The 21339-nt window shown below is 42.4% G+C and overlaps 2 protein-coding genes across 2 annotated transcripts; one reads left to right on the top strand and one right to left on the bottom strand.

The window, feature by feature from the left end:
- The first annotated feature begins 3 nt into the window (after nt 1-3).
- LOC147986708 (protein FAR1-RELATED SEQUENCE 5-like) lies at nt 4-5019 on the top strand. Its single transcript, XM_087544896.1, has 6 exons — nt 4-65; nt 143-502; nt 2345-2609; nt 2699-3930; nt 4037-4327; nt 4411-5019. Exons 4-6 carry the CDS (start codon nt 3685-3687, stop codon nt 5017-5019), a joined length of 1146 nt encoding a protein of 381 aa, XP_087401022.1. The 5' UTR covers nt 4-65; nt 143-502; nt 2345-2609; nt 2699-3684.
- A 14244-nt stretch (nt 5020-19263) lies between these two features.
- Nucleotides 19264-20155, bottom strand: LOC147986707 (replication protein A 32 kDa subunit B-like). The gene is made up of 5 exons (XM_087544899.1): nt 20115-20155; nt 19934-20021; nt 19727-19857; nt 19437-19505; nt 19264-19342 (listed from the first exon to the last, which is right to left on the bottom strand). The coding sequence occupies exons 1-5, from the start codon at nt 20153-20155 to the stop codon at nt 19264-19266; spliced, it is 408 nt and encodes a 135-aa protein (XP_087401025.1).
- Nucleotides 20156-21339: the final 1184 nt, after the last annotated feature.

Below are 21339 nucleotides of genomic sequence, written 5' to 3'. Positions count from 1 at the left end.
GCGATGGATACGCCGCCGCCACGGATGGTCCTCGCGCCTGGATCGTTCACCCAACTACTTCTAAGGTATGCTCAAACCCATTGGCAATCCATTCAAATCTTTGTTCCTCAACGATTCATCTCACATGCCCTCCGGCGGACAGCTTCTCCTCCATCCCTTCCCAAGATCCAAATCTCTGTTGGACCCAGCAAGAAGAACAAGAGTATGTGGGAGAGACAGATTGGACGGAGGGCGGAAACCATTGCGGGGGCGGCATCGACACCGAGGATCAATTTCAGTCCTCTCCCACCATACCAGATCCAACTTCCCCCATCTATGAGGCCGACGGCGAGGTGAATTGTGAGAACGACGATGCCAAGCTCCGCTCGCCAACGCCAGAGCTCGATGGATACACTTGGTCAGGAGATGAATGCTTGGAGTCGCCGTTGTCAGAGCAAACCAACAAGCCAAACCTGGTTCAGTCAGACCAATCTCGTCCTGACCAATGTCCATGGAAGAGAAGGTAACCACATCTGCCGCTTAGGTCTCCATGTTCTTTTCCTTTGCATCCTGTTGAATGCTTTGTGGTTACCGATTACAAAGAGTTGCATACTGCACTAACTTATCAGCGATTACAGTCAATATGGTGGGTTTTTCAGTGAAAGAAACTGTGTCTATATGCAACTCCAATCACTGCAATATTTACATTGCAGTAGAGGAAGCTGGGACTGAATCTGTTTTTTGGACTTTGGATTCTAATCTGGGTTACATACTGAACTTTTTGGTCTGAACCATTTGTAGCTTGTGTGCATATCTCGTTAATCATATAACATTGAGCAGCCATAAAGTTCAGAACTCCATGAACTGGTAACTGCTGTATGTGCAGTATGGTTAGTTTTACATGCGAGGAATTATGGGTTGTGACAGCTTTTTATGGTCATCTAGGACTCCAAATAGCTCTGCAAAAATCATATTGAAACTTAGTCTTTCATGAAAATGCAGATAAGATTCGCCACATAACTCAGTCTTGACGAAAAAGGGTTTCCCCCCGCTTTGTATTCCAAAGCAACCAACCGATACATCCAAGGATAGGTGCTGGGGCGGAAGCAGCACAATCACACCCAAAAGAAACGAAAGAGAAACAACAAAAGAAAAGAATGCCGACAACGGCGGATCGACGGAAACGAAGAAGCTTCACAGCCACTGCGCCCACCGAGGGTCTCCCACCAAGCTCCAAGGCTCCGAAGCACCGGTACCAATCAGCACCTCAAGAGGGACCACGACGAAGACGACGCTGCTGCCAAGGGTTTTTCCCGGTACCCGACGAGGCGAGAGGAAGGGTCGCCCCCGACGCCCTCCAGGAAGGTCCGGCGACACCCACCGGCGTCGCCGCGTCGGTGTCGGACAGGCCGACAGGGGTTTCCCCCGATCCCAACCTTCACCTCGGGTGCTCCAGAGCCTGCCACCAAACCGACCACCAACTTGCGCCACCATGGTCAAGAAGCCTCCATGCCGTCTCACCACGGCACCACGAGGTGAGGTCTGCACGACAAGGGATAGGAGCCGGGACTAGGGGCCGCGGCACCGTCGGCACGCGGGAGGGCAAAACCTCCACCGTCAACAACGGTAGCCGACCGGACACACAAGAAGGAGCTTACCAGGCCCGTGTGCCCACAGGCCCGGCCGGGAACTCCATTCCCGGACAGCTCCCGCCATCGCGCTGCAGCCGGCATGCCATCGGCATCGCCGCCCCCATCCAAGCCGCTCCTCCTCCTCACCACACAGACGACGACGAAGCCACGCTAGAGAGCCGGCCCGGTAGGACCCAGATGAGGCCCGCCGGGCCCAGATCTGGGCCGGGGTCGCGACGACGGCCACCCAGCACCACCACGCCGCCCCGCCGCCAAGGAGCGGCGTCGACACCACGCCAGCCGCCGGCCGCCGCCGCAGGGCAGCCGGACCGCAGCCACGCCGAGCTGCACCGCCGCCGCCTCCCTGCCCCGGGAAGGGAGCACGCGCGCACGGGGAAGGGAAGGCCCGCCGCCGCCGGAGCCACCCGGGCCAGCGCCGGGGGCGACCACCGGCGGCGGCGAGCGGACAAAGGGGGAACGGGAGGCCCGCGGAGGAGGGGCGCGAGCTCCGCCTCGGCCACCTCCCGGGGAGGCGGCGCGAGGCGGGTCTGGACGGGGGAGAGGGGAGGGAGGAAGGGGGCGAAGGTGGAGCGCGGGGCCGGCGGCGGCGGGAGGTGGGGAGGGGGAAACCCTAGTCGCCTAGGCCTTCCACCCGCTAGCTAGTTCCCCGCTAGATTTTCTCTTTTTCACATAACTCAGTCTTTCCCTGAGAAGTTTACTTCCATTTCTGTCAGGATACGTCGTGGGAAAATACCAGATCAGCGGCAGCCTAAACAGGGAAGGGTCTGTGCGCTCGAAAAAGCAATGCGTGAATTTTTTCAAAGGAAGTCTGGACAAGTTGTAGCCCGTGAGATTGGAAGAGAGTTCGACTCACTTGCGGAGGCATTTGAATTTTATAATCTTTATTCTTGGGAGATTGGGTTTGGCATCAGATATGGTCAATCTAGGACAAATGCAAAGAAGAGCAGAACCGTTCAGGACATCGTTTGCGGCTGTGCGGTAAGTATAGACAGCATCAAGTGATTCTTTGGATGACATGCTTCTTAGCCACTAAAAATACTAATGTTGCGCTACCGTTATAATTTCAGGGAAGGCCAAAGAAAGAAAACACAAAGTCAATAGCCTGCAACTGCCAAGCCTTGATCAGGCTACACCGCACAGCCGACAATGGATGGTATATACATGATTTTAGATCTGAACACAACCACCATTTGTCCTCATCGTGTGGCGAGAAACTACATTGGCCATCACACAGGAACATTGACACACACACAAGAGATATTGTCAAGCACTTGAGGAGCAACAACATTGGGATAACCAAGGTTTTTTGTGTCATCGCAAGCTTCTTTGGATCAATGGAGAGTGTACCATTTAACAAGAGAGCTCTCAAGTACATGTGCAAGAGGATGAACCAAGAAACTGCAGATGATGACATAAGGAAAACAGTTCAGCTCTTCTCTGAACTTAAGAAGAATGGCCCAATGTTTGCTGACAGTGTTCTTGTCAACGGCGACAGCAAGATTCAGGCTCTTATGTGGACCAATGGAAGGAGTAGATACCAATACAAAATGTTTGGCGATGCAATCACATTCGACACAACATATCGTACAAACCAGTACGATATGCCATTCGGACTATTTGTTGGGGTCAACCATCATTTCCAGAGCATAATATTAGGAGGCGTTATGATGAGGAACGAGAAGCAAGAATCATTCGAGTGGGTATTCAAGGAATTTGTGTCATTAATGGGAGGTAAAGCACCGGTAACTATCCTAATAGGTAAATAATTGGAGCCTCCTAATGCATTTCAAAACATGTAATTTATCTTGTACCTTCATTATGACCATAAAATTCCTATCAGACCAATGTCGTGCCATGGAGTTGGCTATTGCTGAAGTATTGCCTGGAACGAAGCACCGGTGGTGCAAATGGCATGTGTTGCGTCGTGCAAAGGAATCCCTTGGCTCTGTATACACACAGAACAAAGATTTCAGGGATGAACTACACAAGATATTGGAATATATGCTCACTGTAGAAGAGTTCGAAGCAGCTTGGGCAAAGTTGATTCAAAAGTATGGTCTTCAGGAACACCCAAATGTTGACACAGATATACGAGCTCCGACAGAAATGGGCAAAGCCATATTTTGCAGGTGTATTCTGCGCGAGGATGACAAGCACCCAACGGTCAGAGAGCGCTAACCACATGTTGAAGAATTTTGTACCTGCTGGTGCCTCAATGCACATGTTTGTTAGGAACTACCAGAAACTTCAGTTTGACCGTGATTCAGAAGAAAATTTTGCTGAGAAGAAAAGCCACTTGGTGTGTTTAATGGCCTTAACTGTACTAAATACTAAGTACTTAGCTTTCTTTTTCTAACTGTTGGGACAAACAATTCTGACTATAATTTTCATTGTTCTTAATATAGGTGAGCACAGTGCTCAAGACCGGTTTGCCTATGGAGAGGCATGCTGCGAAGGTTTACACACCTGCGCTGTTCAAACAGTTCCAAGAAGCATGCTTCAAATCTGCATCCTACTACGTCGAGAACACTCTGGTCATAAATGATACATATTGTGTCACACACCTTTTTGCAGAGCGGAGAGAGAGCTGGTCAAAAACATCTTACTATGTCAAAGTGCATCAACCTGAGAATATCTTCAAATGTGAGTGTGGAATGTATGAGCATATTGGTTTGCTCTGCTGCCATGCGATCCGGGTAAAATGTTTTCCTTAAAAGGTTATGTTAGAATTTGAAGACCATTACTGAATCTATTTAAAACGTGCTAACTAATGTTTCAGGTAATGGCACACTTGAAATTCACGAAGATACCAGAAGAGCACATCATGAGGAGGTGGACTAAAAACGCATGTGAAGATTTACCTGAGCACTTGAAAATATATAAGGGACGCAGCCCTATCCTGGAATCAACTACCTTCAGGCATACAACACTTTACACAACAGCTCTTGATATTGTAAGGATGGGTGACAGCAACCCTGAGGCCTTCGACCTTGCAATGGTAAGGCTGTCAGATGCAAGGGATGATCTCAAAGAAAAAGCAACTGAGAAAGATGGCAAAGGACTAGAGGATATACTAGGTAAAGAAAACATTGATATCAACGGGGTTGATGCAGGCGACATTAATCTCAAATCATCAATGAGGATAGAATCTCGCAAGAGAGATCGTGGGCGACCTACCAACGCAAGATCTAGGCCAGGCTATGAAGTGAGCAATCCAAGAACCAAGTTTTGTAAAACTTGCAGGGGAAAGGGACACAACTCTGGGAAGTGCCCAACAAATGACGGATCAAACAAGAAGCAGAGGAAAGAACCAAAGTGCGGGAAGTGTGGCGTACTTGGACACATCAGGACACAATGCAACAGAACATTTGAATCGTGGTTTAGATGAGTAGCTTAACAAATCAAAGCACTTCGGACATAAAATCAATGTCCTGATGTGTATTGGAAATGTAATGATGATCCTTGAATTCCATATCTTTTTAAACAGACTGCTTGTCAGTGTGACAGCGTGTTATGTGACAGATGTTTCATTATTATGTTTGGAAATCTGATTAAGATCATGGAACAAACACAGCTGAAACTAAATGACTGTGCAAAATACAAGTTCTTCCGTTCTGTTCTATGATCGGAAACAACATGAATTGCTGGGCATGTAGTACTTCCAGATGTGTTTGTTCTAAAAAGATGACATTCCATAAATCTCAGTACTTACTAGAAAGAATGGCGCACTTAATTTGGAGCACATATAGAGGTTAATGGACTCGTTATCCGTGAATTCTTCCGCACTTAGAGGTCGACTAGAAGTGAAAATATCATGTTCCATAATATTTAAAGGAACTTTTACAAATGCCTGTGGCGCATTTAAGGTCATGCGGAATCAATCTCCTGATAGAGGCACTTTATCCATCTACCTTCTGCGCTTTATATGTCAAATGTATAGAATTTTCTCGAGTACTTCGCTAATGCATGTGGTGCACTTAATTATATGACACGCAGTACTTATTCACATTTCGCACTTTATATACGGCTTAGCAAATGAAATTTCCACTTAGGGTAGGAGAAGTTATTCATGGCCGCTACGCACTTCATATGTCATACATAGAGAACTTTTTCGAGCGTACACAGGATCTTGAGTACTACGCTAATGCATGTGGTGCACTTAATGAAATGACATGAAGTGCTTATTCACCTTTTTGTCATTTCGGATTGAAACGTTGTCAATGAACGTTGTGCACTTGAGATGCCAACCCGAAAGAACTTTACTGCCCTTCATACCATTTTTTGTAGTACTGTTCATGAAGAGGGAGGCGCACCTAATGTATAATTCACTAAGAACTTCTCAACGTCGGTTGGGACGACAATAGAATTTTTAGGTTTCAAAAAGGACTTAAAAAAGAACCTCAACATTTATGTTTGAAACATCATTCACGGACGTTCCGCGCCCGAGTTGCCGAACATACAAAACTTTAACAACGTCCATATGAATCTTAGTACTTTACTAGGAGGAATGACGCACTTAAGTTAGACGACACGTAGTGCTTAATGTAAACTTATTAGTGCATGACTTCGCACTTAGAGGTCGACCAGGGAGGACTTACCAAAAAACCTCATCATTTATGTTGCACTCGAGTTGCAAAACAGAAATAACTTTAACAACATCCATATGAATCTCATACTATAAAGAATGGCACACTTAATTTGGAGCACACGTAGGGCTTAATAAGTTGTCTGTGCATTCTTCCGCACTTAGAGGTCGACCAGAACTGAAAATACCGTATTCCATAATATTCCAAGGAACTTTTACAATTGCGTGTTGCGCATTTGACGTCATGCAAATCCATCGCCTGATAGAGAAACTTTATCCATCTAGATTCCACACTTTATATGTCAAACCTATAGAACTATCCCGAGCGTACATAACTTCTTGCGTACTTTGCTAATGCATCTGGTGCACCATAATATTCCAAGGAACTTTTACAAATGCGTGTGGCGCATTTGAGGTCATGTGAACTCCATTGCCTGAGAGAGACACTTTATACATCTACCTTCCGCACTTTATATGTCAAAAATATAGAAATTTTCGCGAGCGTACGAAACTTCTTGAGTACTTCGAGGTCATGTGAACTCCATCGCCTGAAAGAGACACTTTATACATCTACCTTCCACACTTTATATGCCAAACATATAGAAATTTTCACGAACGTACGCGACTTCTTGAGTACTTCGCTAATGCATGTGGTGCACTTAATTATATGACACACATCGCTTATTCACTTTTCGCAATTTATAAAGGGCTTAGCAAATGAATTTTCCACTTAGGGTAGGAGAAGTTATTCATGCACGCTCTGCATTTCATATGTTATACACGGAGAACTTTTTCGAGCGTACACAAGTTCTTGACTACTCCGCCAAGGCATGTGGTGCACTTAATTATATGACACGAAGTGCTTATTCACCTCTTTGTTAGTTCGGATTGAAACGTTGTCAATAAACGTTGTGCACTTTTGATGCCAACCGAAAAGAACTTTACCGCCATTCATACCATGTTTTAGTACTTTCCAAGAAGAAGGAGGCACACTTAATATATAGACCGCTAATAACTTATCAACTTTGGTTAGGACGACACTTGAACTTTTAGGTTTCAAAAAAAGACTTAGCAAAGAACCTCATCATTTATGTTTGAAACATAATTCACGCACGTTCGCATCCGAAATGAAAATACCGTAATTCATAATATTACAAGGAACCTTCACTAATGCATATGGCGCATTTGAGGTCATGTGAAATCCATGGCCTGAGAGATACACTTTATCCATCTGTCTTTCGCACTTTATATGTCAAACATATAGAACTTTCTCGAGCGTACACAACTTATTGAGTACTTCGCTGATGCATGTGGTGCACTTATTTGTATGACACGCACTGCTTACTCATGTTCCGTACTTTATAAAGGGCTTAGTGAATGAATTTTCCATTTATGGTAGGAGAAGTTATTCATGCACGTTGCCCACTTCATATGTCATACATAGAGAAGTTTTTCGAGCGTACACATTTTCTTGAGTACTACGCTAAGGCATGTGGTGCACTTAATTATATGACATAAAGTGTTGAATCAATTTTTTGTCATTCAGGATTGAAACATTGTCAATGAACGTTCTGCACTTGAGATGCCAATCAGAAAGAACTTTACTGCCCTTCCTACGATGGTTTTAATAACTTTCAAAGAGGGGAGGCGCACTTAATGTTTAAGTCGCTAAGAACTTCTCAACTACGGTTAGGACGACACTACAATCTTTTGGTTCAAAAAAGACTTAGCAAAGAACATCATCATTTATGTTTGAAACATCATTCACGCACGTTCCACACCCGAGTTGCCAAACAGAAAGGAATTTAACAATGTCCATATGAATCTTAGTACTTTAATAAAAGGAATGTCGCACTTAAATTAGACGACATGTAGGGCTTAATGTAAAACCTACTCGTACATAATTTCGCACTTATACGTCGACCAAGAAGGACTATCCAAAGAACCTCACCATTTATGATTGAAACGTCATTCATATGAATCTCAGTACTTTACCAGAAAGAATGGCGCACTTAATTTGGAGCACACGTTGGGCTTAGTTAATTAAAAAGTTATATGTGCATTCTTCCGCACTTAGAGGTCGACCAGAAATGAAAACACCGTATTCCATAATATTCCAAGGAACTTTTACAACTGCGTGTGGCGCATTTGACGTCATGTGAACTCCATCACCTGAGAGAGACACTTTATACATCTACCTTCCGCACTTTATATGTCAAAAATATAGAAATTTTCATGACCGTACGAAACTTCTTGAGTACTTCGAAGTCATGTGAACTCCATCGCCTGAAAGAGACACTTTATACATCTACCTTCCGCACTTTATATGTCAAACATATAGAAATTTTCACGAACGTACGCGACTTCTTGAGTACTTCGCTAATGCATGTGGTGCACTTAATTATATGACACACATCGCTTATTCACACTCCGTACTTTATAAAGGGCTTAGGAAATGAATTTTCCACTTAGGGTAGGAGAAGTTATTCATGCACGCTCTGCACTTCATATGTTATACACAGAGAACTTTTTCGAGCGTACACAAGTTCTTAACTACTCCGCCAAGGCTTGTGGTGCACTTAATTATATGACACGAAGTGCTTATTCACCTCTTTGTTAGATCGGATTGAAACGTTGTCAATAAATGTTGTGCACTTTTGATGTCAACCGGAAAGAACTTTACCGCCATTCATACCATGTTTTAGTGTTTTCCATGAAGAGGGAGGCACACTTAATGTATAGACCGCTAATAACTTCTCAACTTTGGTTAGGACAACACTTGAACTTTTAGGTTTCAAAAAAAGACTTAGCAAAGAACATCATCATTTATGTTTGAAACATAATTCACGCACGTTCGCACCCGAGTTGCCGAACAGAAAGAACTTTAGCAACGTTCATACGAATCTTATGACTTTACTGGAAGGAATGGCATTCATAAGTTAGACGACAAGTAGGGCTTAATGTAAAACTTATTCATGCATATGTCGCACTTAGAGGTCGACCAGAAATGAGGTATCAAAGGACCTCATCATCTATGTTTGAAACGTCATTCACGCATGTTTCGCAATTGATTTTCTGAACAGAAAGAACTTTAACAACATGTATATGAATCTCGGTACTTTACTAGAAGGAAAGGCGCACTTAATGTGGAACACACGTAATGCTTAGTGGAAAAGTTATCTATGCATTCTTCCGCACTTAGAGTTCCACCATAAATGAAAATACCGTATTACATAATATTATAAGGAACTTATACTTATGCGTGTGAAATCAATCGCCTGAGAGATACACTTTATCCATCTGCCTCCCGCACTTTATATGTCAAACATATAGAACTATCTCGAGCGTACACAACTTATTGAGTACTTCGCTGATGCATGTGGTGCACTTAATTATATGACACGCACTGCTTATTCACGTTCAACACTTTATAAAGGGCTTAGCGAATGAATTTTCCACTTAGGGTAGGAGAAGTTATTCATGCATGCTGCGCACTTCATATGTCATACATGGAGAACTTTTTCGAGCATACACATTTTCTTGAGTACTCCGCTAAGGCATGCGGTGCACTTAATCACATGACATGAAGTGCTGAATCAATTTTTTGTCATTTTGGATTGAAACGTTGTCAATGAACGTTCTGCACTTGAGATGCCAACCGGAAAGAACTTTACCGCCCGACCTACCATTTTTAGTACTTTTCATGAAGAGGGAGGCGCACTTAATGTATAAGTCACTAAGAATTTCTCAACTACGGTTAGGACGACACTAGAATCTTTAGGTTTCAAAAAGGTCTTAGCAAAGAACCTCATCATTTATGTTTGAAACATCATTCACGCACGTTCCACACCCGAGTTGCCAAACAGAAAGGAATTTAACAGTGTCCATATGAATCTTAGTATTTTAATAGAAGGAATGTCGCACTTAAGTTAGATGACATGTGGGGCTTAATGAAAATCTTATTCATGCATAATTTCACACTTATAGGTCGACCAGGAAGGACTAACCAAAGAGCGTCGCCATTTATGTCTGAAACGTCATTTATATGAATCTCAATACTTTACCAGAAAGAATGGCGCACTTAACTTGGAGCACACATAGGGCTTAATTAATAGAAAAATATCTTTGAATTCTTCCACACTTAGAGGTCGACCAGAAATGAAAACACCGTTTTCCATAATATTCCATGAAGCTTTTACAAATGTGTGTGGCGCATTTGAGGTCATGTGAACTCCATCGCCTGATAGAGACACTTTATCCATCTACCTTCTGCACTTTATATGTCAAACATATAGAAATTTTTGCGAGCGTACAAAGCTTCTTGAGTACTTCGAGGTCATGTGAGCTCCGTCGCCTGAGAGAGATACTTTATACATCTACCTTCCGCACTTTATATGTCAAACATATAGACCTTTTCACGAACGTACGCGACTTCTTGAGTACTTTGCTAATGCATGTGGTGCACTTAATTATATGACGCACAGTATTTATTCATATCCCGCACTTTATAAAGGGTTTAGCAAATGAAATTTCCACTTAGGGTAGGAGAGGTTATTCATGCATGCTCTGCACTTCATATGTTATACATAGACAAATTTCTCGAGCGTACACAAGTTCATTAGTACTCCGTCAAGGCATGTGGTGCACTTAATAATATGACACGAAGTGCTTATTCACCTCTTTGTCACTTCGGATTGAAACGTTCTCAATGAACGTTGCGCACTTGTGATGCCAACCGTAAAGAATTGTACCGCCATTCATACCATTATGTAGTACTTTCTAGGAAGAGGGATGCGCAATTAATTGAAGGAAATATGCCCTAGAGGCAATAATAAAGTTATTATTTATTTCCTTATATCATGATAAATGTTTATTATTCATGCTAGAATTGTATTAACCGGAAACATAATACATGTGTGAATATATAGACAAACAGAGTGTCACTAGTATGCCTCTACTTGACTAGCTCGTTAATCAAAGATGGTTATGTTTCCTAACAATGAACAAAAGAGTTGTTATTTGATTAACGGGATCACATCGTTAGTTGAATGATCTGATTGACATGACCCATTCCATTAGCTTAGCACCCGATCGTTTAGTATGTTGCTATTGCTTTCTTCATGACTTATACATGTTCCTATGACTATGAGATTATGCAACTCCCGTTTACCGGAGGAACACTTTGTGTGCTACCAAACATCACAACGTAACTGGGTGATTATAAAGGAGCTCTACAGGTGTCTCCAAAGGTAGATGTTGGGTTGGCGTATTTCGAGATTAGGATTTGTCACTCCGATTGTCGGAGAGGTATCTCTGGGCCCTCTCGGTAATGCACATCACATAAGCCTTGCAAGCATTGCAGCCAATGAGTTAGTTGCGAGATGATGTATTACGGAACGAGTAAAGAGACTTGCCGGTAACGAGATTGAACTAGGTATTGGATACCGACGATCGAATCTCGGGCAAGTAACATACCGGTGACAAAGGGAACAACGTATGTTGTTATGCGGTCTGACCGATAAAGATCTTCGTAGAATATGTAGGAACCAATGTGGGCATCTAGGTCCCGCTATTGGTTATTGACCGGAGATGTGTCTCAGTCATGTCTGCATTATTCTCGAACCGTAGGGTCCGCACGCTTAACGTTACGATGAAAGTTATTATGAGTTTATGCATTTTGATGTACCGAAGATAGTTCGGAGTCCCGGATGTGATCACGGACATGACGAGGAGTCTCGAAATGGTCGAGACATAAAGATTGATATATTGGAAGCCTATGTTTGGATATCGGAAGTGTTCCGGGTGAAATCGGGATTTTACCGGAGTACCGGGAGGTTACCGGAACCCCCCGGGAACTATATGGGCCTTAGTGGGCTTTAGTGGAAAGGAGAAAGGGGCAGCCCAAGGTGGGCCGCGCGCCTCCCCCCTCCCCTAGTCCTATTAGGACTAGGAGAGGTGGCCGGCCCCCTCTCTCTCTCTTTCCCCCTTCGAGGAATCCTATTCCAACTAGGATTGGGGGGGGGGGGAATCCTACTCCCAGAGGGAGTAGGACTCCCTTGGCGCGCCCTCCATGGCCGGCCGCCCCCTCCCCCTTGGCTCCTTTATATACGGAGGCAGGGGGGCACCCTAGAACACACAAGTTGATCATTGAGATCGTTCCTTAGCCGTGTGCGGTGCCCCCTGCCACTATATTCCACCTCGATCATATTGTAGCGGTGCTTAGGCGAAGCCCTGCGACGGTAGAACATCAAGATCGTCACCACGCCATCGTGCTGATGGAACTCCTCCCCGACGCTTTGCTGGATCAGAGACCGGGGATCGTCATCGAGCTGTACGTGTGCTAAGAACTTGGAGGTGCCGGAGTAACGGTGCTTGGATCGGTCGGATCAGGAAGACGTACGACTACTTCCTCTACGTTGTATCAACGCTTCCGCAATCGGTCTGCGTGGGTACGTAGACAACACTCTCCCCTCTCGTTGCTATGCATCACCATGATCTTGCGTGTGCGTAGGAAATTTTTTGAAATTACTACGAAACCCAACATTAATGTGTAAGCCACTAAGAACTTCTCAACGTCGGTTAGGACGACACTTGAATATTTATGTTTCAGAAAGGACTTAACAAAAAACATCATCATTTATGTTTGAAACAAGATAACCTTGTAGAGGCTCGCTAGGGACACAGTATTTGTTTATGTATTCACACATATATTCAAATTTCTGGTCAATACAATCCTGGAATTAATATTAATCCCTTATGATGATTAAGGAATTACAATAATATCAACTTTATTATTCCCTCTAGGGCATATTTCCATCAAGAACAAGAGATGAAAACACAAGAGAAACACTCAATAACAAGTTCAATCAAACATCCACTAGACTAACAAACACACAAGATCCACAAGATACGTGAACAATCAAATGGAAAGATACAAGGTAGAGTTCTTCCCAAATCCCATAGGAGCTGAGGTCTTGATGATTCAATTGGGCAATGCTTCTCTACAAGTGGAGGTCTTGTACTCCAATGGAGTCTTCTCTTTCTCAAGATGAATCCCACAAAGGGAGATACATGATCTAAGCTCAAATGTTTAGATCTATTATTGGCTATTGCTGAATGGGGAGGAGTATTTATACATCCACGGGACTAACGGTTAAGGAGTGGAGAATTGGGATTACATGGGAAAATCCAAACAGCTCCATAGAGGCAGCCCTTGTGAACCGAGTAACCTAAGCATGTGTGGTCGTGGTATCAAGCGCACTGACGAATTCGGCCGTGTGCATGGGCTTGTACCGTGGCTTCTTGCGGACTACCATCGGTGCTGCTTGAACCTCGCCTTCTTCTTGACAATTCATTCTTCGCTTCCAAGCATACCTCTTGGATTGTGGAGTTGTTCTCTTCATCTTGGACTCATACTCGATCAATCTGTAGCTCCGCTCACACATATGTAAGCGCACAAGTAGTATACCATCGTCGAAGGGTACAAGTGAACACGTGTAAAATATATGATTCACCGTAATTCTGCAAGTTCAGCGATCCATTGTTGGTCTTGTGGAAGAATCACTGAGATATAATATACGCTTTGATGAGGTGATCAAAGCATATTGTTCTATACATAAAGCATATTGTTCTATTACATACTTATGGTGAAGTCTGTACCTATGTTAAAATTGGGTGGTATCACTACAGCAATTCCTAAAGTATATGTGGATGACATACTTGTTTATCAGGACTGAATTATAATTTTCTGCAAAGCATAAAGAGTTGTTCTAAAGGACCTTTTTGAATGAAAGACCTCAGTAGATCTACTTATGTATTGGGATATATCAAGACGCCTGATAATTCTTTCACAGAGCACATATATTGACATGATTTTGAACGAGCTCAAAATAAACGCTGCTTGAGACCTTGGTAGTTCTTGCCTGAGTTCTAAGTTACGAAATTGAGTAAGACTCAAAGACCAACCACAACATAAAAATAGAGAGATAGTGAAAGTGATTCCCTCTGCCACATCCATAGGTTCTACTCCCTCCGTCTGGAAACACTGGTAGGAGGAATGGATGTATCTAGATGTATTTTAGTTCTAGATACATTCATTTTTATGCATTTCTCCGACAAGTATTACCGGACAGAGAGAGTATAAAACATGACATGCTGTGTACCAGACCAAAAGTGTGCCTTGCCACGTGTCTGGCAAGGGGATACAAGAGTGCTCCAGGGGTGGATAACTGGAGATCGCTCAACAAATTATGCTAAAAGAAAAAAAGAGATGTTTCTCTCCTATGGAGGTGATAAATAGTTCGTCTTAAAGGGTTAAGTCGATGACAGCTTTGTCACCAATAAATATCGCTTTGGGTCTCAGTATGGAAACGTAATAAATGTAGGGGCAATTAGCTAAAGTAGCCTTATCCAGAGCATTGTAAACATAGATTCTTGCAAAGTACAAACGGGACTAGATGTTTCAGACCCGTTGACTAAAACCATCTTTCACAAGCAAAACATGATCACACCTTAGAAATATTTAGGTGGGCGATGTGAATTAGATTTTTTACTCTAGTAAACTCTTTTGGGTATTGGTCATATGTTGATGTGAACTACGGGCATTAATATTTCCTTATTATATTCCTTATTATTATATTAATTAGATTTGAAAGTGGGAGACAGCTGGAAATATTCCCTAGAGGCGGTAATAAAATTGTTATTATTATATTTCCTTAATCATGATGAAAGGTTTTTTATTCATGCTAGAATCGTATTGACCGAAATCTTGAACACATGTTTGGATACATAACCAAATCCCGTGTACATAGTGAGCTTCTAACTGACTAGCTAGTTGATAAAAGATGGTTGATGTTTTACTAACAATAGACATGAGTTGTCATTTGATAACGAGGTCAGGTCATTCATATGATAAGGAGGATGATCTGATGATGAAGACTCACCCGTTAGCATAGCATTAGATCGTTTAGTTTATTGCTACTTCATTCTTAATGTCATATACATGTTTCTTTGACCATGAGATCATGCAACTCCTGGATACCGGAGGAATACCTTGTGTGCTAACAAACGTCACAGCCTAACTCGGTGACTATTAAGATGCTCTACATGTATCTCCGAATGTGTCTGTTGGGTTTGCATTTGTCGAGTCTGGATTTTTTCACTCCGTGTGAAGAAGAGGTATCGCTGTGCCATCTCCATAATACACCAGAAGAAGGAGCTTGCAAGCAAAGTGACTAACGGGTTAATTACGAGATGATGTATTATAAAACGAGTAAAGAGACTTGCCGGTGACGAGTTTGAACTAGGTATGAAGATACCGACGATCGAATCTCGAGCAATTAAGATAGAAATGGACAAAGGAAATTATGTATGTTGTCATCCATGTTCGGCTACTTGTTATTGAACTGATAAGCATATCGGTAATGTCTACGTAGCGTTCAAACCCGTATGGGGCCGCACGATTAACATTTGTTCAAGATATAGTCTTATATGAGTTATCTATGTTGGTGAACAAATTTTGTTTGGAGTTCTGGATGACATCACGGTCATGATGAGGAACTACGGAATATTCAGGAGGTAAAGATTAATATAGCTGATAATAGTGTTTGATATCAAAGGTGTTTAAGATGTCTCCCTAAGTGTTTGGGCACGAGAACACTTTCTTTGGGTCAAGTGGTCAATCCCCTCGGTCCGTGGCGTCTGGGTCCAAACAACGGGAACCATGGCGTCTGGTCCCGCAGTAAGAGAATGAATCCTGCCTTTCGTGTAAAAGCCACTTTGATGAGGCTTTTACTCCAAGCCCCGGCACCACCAGGGCTGAACTTATAAATATAGGGGCAAGAATAGCACATAAGACACATCAATATTAACCAAGGAATCCCGTGCCATCTAGTATATTACCCGTCTAGTTTCTGTATTGCTGCGGGACGAATCTACTAATTTCCCAGTGAAGGAGAGGACGTCATTGAGATGAACGTTTGTAGCACACAGAGGTGTCGTGTGTTTGGAAATTTATAGGGAAGGATCGTGATAATGTATGACTACATGAACCGCGTTGATAAACGCTTTTACTTAGCGGTCTTCAAGGCTGTGAAAATGCTCACCAACTCTCCATGGATAGATCTTGCCTGTGAGTAGAATTTTTTTTGTTTTACATGCAACGTTTCCCAACACTTGATAGATCATCCGTAGCAAATTGTGCACTTTGTTAAAAGGCATGTGGTGCAATTAATTAATTCGACACGAAGGGCTTGTCGACTTTATTTCAACCTTTCTGCTGGAAAAGTTGTTAATGCAGGTTTCTCACTTGAGAAGTCGACCTGAAAGAACTTTACAGGGCTCAATAACAATGTCAGTACTTTGCTAAACTACGAGGCGCGATTAATGTATATGAAACGAGCCCTTCATGACTATTGGGTGCGGATGCCCTTAAAAAAACATCATTAATTTTCTAAAAACATATAAAACGGTGTGTGGACATAAGGTACACTGCGCGAAGGACCTATCGCATTTTTATTAATGAAAGGCCCAAAATTCAGACCTCGATTGGGAATCACCCTAACATCATTAAAATCGATTCAATAACTCTAGGAAAATTGCCCTGGAGTGTGAGGAATGATATGCAACTAATGGAGTGTGGCACACTTGAGGTATAGGTTTCAAAATGTCTTAGGAAATATTCTAAACGCTTAGAATACAAAAAGTTATTCATGCATGTTGCGCACTTCATAGGACGGATGGAAAGGACTTTAAGATCATCCATAACTATCTGAGTACTTTGTTAAAAAGTGTACCACACTTCATCGCTTAGGATAGAAAAACTTATTCATGCGTGTTCCGCCCCTGAGAGGTCGAAACTAATGAACTTCACAATCATTCACAAAGAATCCAAGTGCTTTGATAAAACGCGTGGCACACTTAATTTATATATCGCTGAATTGGCTTGAGCGGTTTATGTGGGATAATTGTACCGCATTGCTAGGCCCTTAAAATTTAGTGTTTAAATGTTTAGAGGAATCAGAAATAAATTCAAAAAGTAGTTCGGGACTTCAGCAATTGATATATTATGTCAAGCTCCAAAAAAAACATTGGACTAGCATACTCCACAAGTCTTTCTGTTCTATATCGTTATATCTTCACACCGAAAATATTTCAACAGAAATAAATATCATAAGTGGATCAACATAATAGTCAGTTTTTTCCTATTCAAAGTTCGGAACAAATGCTCAGTACATTTAAATATGTGGTGCAACAAAATGAGCTTGAAAATGATTCTTCTTGCTAAATGGATTATGTATAGGAAAGCAAAGACTAAAAATCCATAGGGATTACTGAGTCGAATAGTATTCGGAGATTACAAACTAGGAACATAATAAGATATTACATTGGACAGTACTGAAAGATAAATTTGAATAGGAAGATACACAGGTGTCACGCCCATTGCCATGTTTATCTCTATGGTGCATCATGATTAGGCATATTAACCACTGGTGGCCAATGCTCTGTAAGAGAAACAATAGACCTTAGAGCGCCATCTTCATCAAGGTACTGCACCTCATGTACGTTGCCGCTTGAGTTCTCCAAAATGAAATTTGCATGATGAAAGCTGAATTTCAGGAAGACAAAGGACGAATATATGCTAGATGACCTGATTTGCATAGAATGAATGCCATCGTCTAAATCAACTCCAAGGAATAATTGATGCCACATGGGATGCTGACAGCGGCTTCCAAAAGATGATGCAAGGTTTATCTCTGACATACGAAACCATGCTGTTTCTTCATGCTCTCGTGATGATAATCTCCATGTGCGAAGTGATAGATTGTCACTATGAACAAATGATATGATACCTGAACTGCTCCTAGAGATGTGGTAATCAAAGCAGGAAGTGACACTTACAGGGAACTGGACAGTGGAGAAGACAAAAGTATCTATGTTGAAGCAAACCACAAATCCCACCACATACATCATGTATAGATTGGAACCAACTAGGAGACAGTATGGATCCCAATGGAACAATGGTCCATCATTACCAGGAGGAGTTCGAAGCGGTGGGGAAACAAAGCGTTACCATTTGTTGTTTTTTAGGATGCAAATGTGGACATATAGGTCAGCAACTAAACTGAAACTCAAACCAGAATAAGAACGGACGAAAGGGCCTGCTGCTTGCTTAACGAAGAACGAAAAATTAGGCCTGCTGTCAATGAGAATGACACCAAATTGACCATATAAATTAGGGGTGTGCTGATGTTGGAACAGGGGGACTCTAGGCATTCTAGGGGCTAAGAATGACCGAGAAAATGGAGGATTTGGACAGACAGAGAAGAACCCGCCGTCGAGACCTCTGACCAAGACGAGCAACTCACCTGCTTCAGATGCAAGGATGTTCTCCATGGCAAAGGTTGCCACGTCCACCCTATCAAGCAGAGCAGCTTGTCCTGGATCAGGAGGGGAAGCAACGACATCCACAAGACGTACGTGCAGCTCAAAGAGGCGCTCGAATTCAGCAATGAATCCGAGGACGGCTGGAGCATTGCGGCGAGCATACTCCATGATGAACTGCTGGGAGGTACAGATCTCAAACCATCTAGGACTCACTACAGAACTACGAACAAGGGATCTAGTGCATCCTAGCCTGATGAAAATCTCACTCAAAATATTGTTATCTAAGCGAGATGAAAAATCTATCTGGTCAATGTCCATGGTGGATAGAGAACGACAGATGTTAGTTTGGGGAAGAAGGGTGGTATGGGGTGTAAGGGTGGCACACTGGCACCTATCCAGCAGGTGCGCCAGGAAAAAGGTGTTGATATGGCACACCAGATAATAAAGTGTTGATGTGGGACACCACATATAATAAAATAACCGAGAGAATTGGGAAAGGGAAACCACATAATAAAATAACTGAGAGAATTGCTAAAGTGATGAAATAAATATTACAATCATGATAGGTCTAACTGAAAATCCACAGAATGGCTTAACCATAAATGTCTGACACTCAAGTACATTATTTAGCTCTAATAATTAACACAGGGATACTCGACCAATTCAGATGGAGGACTTGAAGTGGTTGTCATCAATAGTTGTGTATATCATCCCAATGTAGATTTGCTCCGTAATGACTTGCCTGGTTAATTATGCCAAGTTGTAATCGGAAAATGTGTCAACTATAAGTTGAATAAGGAAATAGGCTAAATGAATTTAATGATGTGATGTCTTACATTATCTCGTCCTGGCTGATGTCCAATGCACTACGGATTAACTTCAAGCTAACGCCATGCTGAATATCTCTGTGTTAGGGCAAATGTGAGAAAAAAAATGGAGTTATCCTTTGGATGGATCATGGAACTTTATGTTTTAACTGTTGGTCATGCATGGCACGGGGACCTATATGTTATTTGTGAGATTTGTGGATATACATGTTTAATGGTCAAAGGAACTTAGTTCAGGATATTGCATTTAGCTTTCGTAATAATCAAAGAACTTTATGTACCAGCCATACAGTACTTACCGGTAAGCTGGGTCTCGCAGGATGGCAAATATCTTGTCCTTTGTTGACGAATCTAAGGGCACCTCCGACGGGGTAATTGACGGCCCCTTTGGGAAAACAGTTGATGCTGTGGAGTCAGGTTCCATTCTTGCCTATGAGAGGTAATGTATGTGAGAAAGAATGTATGTATCATTTAGGTACATTTTACAAAAAAACACAAAGAATTACCTTGTGGGTGTTTCTCTTACGAATGTCTAATGTGGTGTGTATGGTATACAAGTAGTGGTGCGTGGTGTCATTGTAGTTTTCGATTAACCTGCAATATTTTTAAAATGTATGGCTATGTGTAAAAAAGAATGTTATATGTGAAAAATTTATGACACAGAAAAAAGATGCGGTTTAAAATAACCTGATCTTGAAAGCTTTAATCTGAAGGAATCTGTCATTCATGGCAGGTTTGCCAAATAGTTGAACATAGTCGCCATTGCTGCAAATAAGATGTAACGATTGAAACAGTGGGCTTGTTGACCAACTAGTTGAAAAACTAGGACTGCAAATTATTATTTTTATCTTAATACATAAATCAGACCTTGTTGACCAAGCAAGTTTAAAGTCGGAAGTTGTTTCCGGCCTGACAGAAGAACAAAAAAATGGAGCAAAAGGTTAAATGCATTGTTTCTGAAGTTCTTTGGATACAAGGAGTTTACTGACGATGAAATTAGTACTAGAAAGATATGTTGATTAACCCTGTGGCATCCTGTAGATCGAAGGACCAGTGATTCATTCGAACAGTAGAGTGTGAAACAGTTCCTATCAGGATCACCTATCAAATGAAGACATATATTAAGAACAGCTAGTGGATGGTTTTGAAAATCTAAATGATTTTATATATAGACTCACTGATGACACGGTGTCTCCGTCAACTACGATAGGGTAACGCTCTATGTCCTCCAGGAATCCATCATACAACTGCTTAATTGTCATAGGCCTGAGAGTGGATGGATGAGCATGTACATTTAATATGGTTTAACAAAATATCAATGATTTCTGCAATGCCAGTTTGAAAGCAAAGGCCGGTGGCAATACTCATGGGGATGACGGTAGTGGCAGTTGAGCGTGCGGGGGAAACCATCATGGCTTCACCGGTGAATAGAGCATCCGTCTCGTCGGCATTGTGATCCATGACGTCGGTGTGTAGGAGAACGAGGTAGGGATGGTTGAGTTATATACAGCTTTGAGGTACTAGCGTATAGAGAGTTCAAGCAGGGCAGCAGTTTAAGTTGATTTGACATGTAGGTGGGAGTTGGCCAGGAGGGATCCAAGGGAGGCGTTATCTGAATGATAATGCAGTTTTTTGACTTGTTTCTCAGTGGGATACACGGTTAAGGAAAATAGTTTTTTTTCAGTGTTGATATGAAAATGGGGCAAACTGACTCTGAGATACCAATGACGAGTTTAAGGCTCTCCCCATGGAGAATTGTTGATTAACCAATTCATGTGAAGAGGGAGTGTATGCCGTGGAGTAGATGAGGAGGGAAAGTGGGCGTATTAAAATAATATAAAACATGCATCAATTAGAGAGGAGTGGTACAACGCCATGTCGCCCATGCCCTACTATCCAGAGTGTTGCACAG

Source organism: Triticum urartu, chromosome 2A (assembly GCF_056163025.1).
Source record: "Triticum urartu cultivar PI428250 chromosome 2A, HENAU_Tu73, whole genome shotgun sequence".
Taxonomy (NCBI): domain Eukaryota; kingdom Viridiplantae; phylum Streptophyta; class Magnoliopsida; order Poales; family Poaceae; genus Triticum; species Triticum urartu.
This window is presented reverse-complemented; position numbering and strand designations above follow the sequence as displayed.

Bases quoted from the DNA above. Each gene is read 5' to 3' on its own strand.
- LOC147986707 (XM_087544899.1), bottom strand. From the start codon at position 20,155: ATGAATGACAGATTCCTTCAGATTAAAGCTTTCAAGATCAG. The intron at 20,022-20,114 runs GTTATTTTAAAC...AAAATATTGCAG, and splicing joins ATTAAAGCTTTCAAGATCAG to GTTAATCGAAAACTACAATG. The intron at 19,343-19,436 runs GTAAGACATCAC...ATAATTAACCAG, and splicing joins ATCAGCCAGGACGAGATAAT to GCAAGTCATTACGGAGCAAA.
- LOC147986708 (XM_087544896.1), top strand. From the start codon at position 3,685: ATGGTCTTCAGGAACACCCAAATGTTGACACAGATATACGAGCTCCGA. The intron at 3,931-4,036 runs GTGTGTTTAATG...TTCTTAATATAG, and splicing joins CTGAGAAGAAAAGCCACTTG to GTGAGCACAGTGCTCAAGAC. The intron at 4,328-4,410 runs GTAAAATGTTTT...CTAATGTTTCAG, and splicing joins TCTGCTGCCATGCGATCCGG to GTAATGGCACACTTGAAATT.